At 40.9% G+C, this 3,802-nt stretch overlaps 1 protein-coding gene across 1 annotated transcript; it reads left to right on the forward strand.

Annotated features, from left to right (window-relative positions):
- Positions 1-276: 276 nt before the first annotated feature.
- On the forward strand, positions 277-1,207 carry LOC104076180 (olfactory receptor 6X1-like). The gene is given in 2 exon segments (XM_009576954.1): positions 277-488; positions 490-1,207. Coding segments are annotated over 2 exon segments (930 nt in total).
- The last annotated feature ends 2,595 nt before the right edge of the window (positions 1,208-3,802 follow it).

The following is a 3,802-nucleotide window of genomic DNA, read 5'->3' on the forward strand; positions in this document are numbered from 1 at the left end:
AAGAGAGATCACTTTTTCAACTGAAAAAAGTAACTGAAAAATGAAACAGTAAAACTATTACAAGGATCTCAAACCTCCCGGTTTCTTTAAAATACATGTTAAAATCAATTTAAAAATGTCTCTTACATACATATATTTGTATACATACCTATATGCGCATAAACATGTATATCTCTATATTTCCTCTTCCCTACTCACTCACATAAAAAAAAGCTTTGATCACTGCTTTACTTGCCGTATTTATTAATGCAGAAATATACAAAGTGGAAGCAGAGGATGGAAAACCAGACTTTTGTGACTGAATTTATTCTTCTCGGTTTCCCCAGCCTTCAAAGGGTTCATATTTTGGTCTTTGTGGGAGTCTTGGTCATCTACATTTTGACTGTCACTGGGAATGTCATCATCATCACCACAGTGGTGAATGACAACACTCTCCACAAACCCATGTATTTCTTCCTTGGAAATCTGTCATTTTTGGGAATCATCTATGTCCAAGTTTTTGGCCAGTCTTCTGGATCAAGTCAAGAAGTCTATCAGCATAGCTGGGTGCAAAGCCCAAGTCTTCTCCCACTTTTTCCTTGGTTCTACTGAGCTTTTCCTCCTCACAGCCATGTCCTTTGACCGATACACAGCAATATGCAACCCTCTCCACTACACCACCATCATGAGTGGAAAACTGTGTGCTCAGCTCTCATTTGGCTCTTGGATGGGTGGCTTTCTGAGTGTCTTTGTGCAAACTATTCTGGTGTTCAGACTGCCATTCTGTGGCCCCAATATCATCAATCACTTCTATTGTGACATTGGGCCACTGCTGAAGATGATTTGCACTGACACCCACCATATTGAATGGGTTATTTTCACTGTTGCTACAGTGCTTCTGTTTAGCACTTCCTTTTTGACTGTCATCTCCTACTTCGCCATCATTTTTGCCATATTGAGGATCCCATCTACTTCTGGGAGACAGAAAGCTTTCTCCACCTGCATTGCTCACCTGACTCTAGTCGTCATACTTTATGGGGGAGCCATGTTCATGTACGTCAGGCCAAGAGGGCGTGACTCACGCAATACGAACAAAGTGGTATCCCTTCTGAACACCCTTATAACGCCATTGCTGAACCCTTTCATTTATACTTTGAGGAACAAAGAGGTAAAGACTGCCTTGAAAAAAACAGTGACGAGAAAGAAAATATTTGAGGTTAAAGAATGAGGACTAAAATGTTGACTTTCCTGCAGGCTCCTGTAGTAAACTGATTCTAGAAACCTCTTTGGGAAGTACATATCAATAATTTTTATAAAGAAGGCAGATGATTTAGATTATGATTAGGCAGGCAGAAATACTCCCTCCTGACTGTGTGATCTGTGGACAATATTTGACTTACATACTTGGTTGCCTGTTCTTCCACTTCTTTATTCTGAGATTATGCTTCCAAGTCTTTTCCAAAGTTTCATTATTTTCATTACCCAACAAAGCAAAAAATAAAAATAAGAAGGCTCTCTGCCATTTCCTGTATTTATTTGTTACTATGAAAGAGATGTTTTATGATTACAAAATTTAATTCTTCTAAAATAAAGAGGTTGAGGGGTTTGTGTTCATGTTTGTTGTGGCTCCACTGACCTTTAACATAGCAAAATCAGCATAGGTCAGCATAAGCAATCCCACATGTTATTTATGTTCTGCATCATTGATGTGATTTATGTGATTGATACACAATGCCTCCCTAATTTCTGACATGATTATCCTAATCAAGAATATTGATTCTCTCACTGCTTCAACTGATTGTCTGTGCCATTTGAAACATATGATTTCCTTTAATTTCCTTGTTTGAACTAAAACAAAGATTTATAGAAAATGTTTCCTGTATGGTTAGACTAATCTCGACTAAAGGGTAGCTATCCTCATTTAGATAGTCACCTTAGTCTCTCTTGTCAGTTCACCTTTGAATGACAAACTCAGCTGGTATTCACTGGCAAAATGGCTTCTCATAAGGAAGTAATTTTAGGCAATTCTGGCCTTTTATTCTCAAGTAAATCAGAAATCCTTTGAGAAGAAAAAAAAAAACAAAAACCAAAAATAAACCCCTTTAAAATTATGGCTAGAGTTTTTGTACCTCACTAAGTATTTTTTTATGGATTTCTGTTCTTGGAAACCTCCCACTCAGTACGTAGCAACCATGCAGAGTCATTGAAAGTGTCAAACTTACCAGATGCGTTAGAAACATAGACATTGCTGTAAATGTTGACTTCAGACCTTGCCTCTTTCTGTGTAATAAAATAATTGCTACCAGGATAGGTGCTTTAAGAGGGCGTGCAGAAGGGAGTAAGCATGGACTTATAGACAAGAGTATGCACTGTTTGCAACACAGGAAAGTAAAGGGGTGGAGGAATGTGTTTGCTTGTATGGTTATTTTTATTTTGAGGAATAATCATTTGAAATAAAAATGTTCTTTTAAAGTAGTGGTAAAACAGATGGAAATCTGTTATAGGAACAGGCAGGGAATCAGACTCATGTGAACGGACAGACCTGTTCAGAGACATCAGCATAAACCTACCAGATTTGATTTCAGTGGCCCTATTTATCTCATTTACAATGTTTCCCCAGAAAAATTATGAAGACAAGATGGAAAACCAGACGACCCTGAGGGAACTAACCCTTTTGCAGTTCATAGGCATGTGGGAACTCCAGGCTTTCCTTTTAACAATCCTACTGATTACTTCTGTTTTAACGCTGTGTTGTGGTTTGACCCCGGCTAACAACTAAACACCACACATCCGCTCACTCACACCCCCACTCTGGTAGGATGGGGGAGAGAATCGGGAGGGCACAAGGAGGAAAACCCCCGGTTTGAGATAAAACAGTTTAATAATTGAAATAAAACAAAATAGAACAGTAATAGTAACAGTGAGGACAACAACAATAACAGAATATACAAAACAGGCGATGCACAATGCAACTGCTCACCACTCACTGACCGCGTGTCATGAACATGGGGAGGCCCCCCCCATTTTTTTATACTGAGCATGATGTCACATGGTATAGAATATCCCATTGGCCAACTGCCTGTTGCCAGACATAAGAGGCCCCCCTGCCTAATTTTTATAATGAGCATGATGTCACATGGTCTGGAATACCCATTTGGGCCAACCGCCCCGGCTATGCTCCCGCCCCAGCTTCCTGTGCACCTGGCAGAGCATGGGAGGCTGAAAAGTCCCCGGTGCAAGTACCACCCAGCAACAACAAAAACATCAATGGGCCATCAATGTTACTCTCATATCAAATCCAAAACACAGCACCCCCAGCCACCTGAAAGAAAGTTAACTCTATCCCAGCTGATACCCCTATCTTTCTTAGTCCTCTTCTGTGACTTCTTTGTCTATAAGATCCACCATCAATGACTAAATTATGATGGCCCAAACTATCAGTGGAGAGCAGGCACCCCTTGCTCTGCCTGACTGTGCAGCATGTCTATGTCGGTCAAGGACGGAATTTAACCTTGCACAGAAGTGAGAACTACAAACAACAATGACATGGCGGATGCATCATGAGTCATTAGGGTTGCCTTTACACTTCCTGCGTGCACCTTCTGCCTGTAGGTCTGATTCTCTTCTGCAAGCACCTGGAAGCTATGGAGGGGCTTCAGCATGCTTACCGGTAGAAGTTACCATCTGTGGTCTTTTCAGAGACAGCACAAATGAACAGGTTCCTCCAGAGGCACCGTCAGTCAAACAAGAGAATCCTCTCATGTGGGGGGAAAAAAATGCCCCCTGGAAAGACGTATCCCAGTACGCCCCTTTCTCCCCTGCT

This window comes from Fulmarus glacialis, unplaced genomic scaffold (assembly GCF_000690835.1).
Source record: "Fulmarus glacialis isolate BGI_N327 unplaced genomic scaffold, ASM69083v1 scaffold6104, whole genome shotgun sequence".
Lineage (NCBI taxonomy): Eukaryota > Metazoa > Chordata > Aves > Procellariiformes > Procellariidae > Fulmarus > Fulmarus glacialis.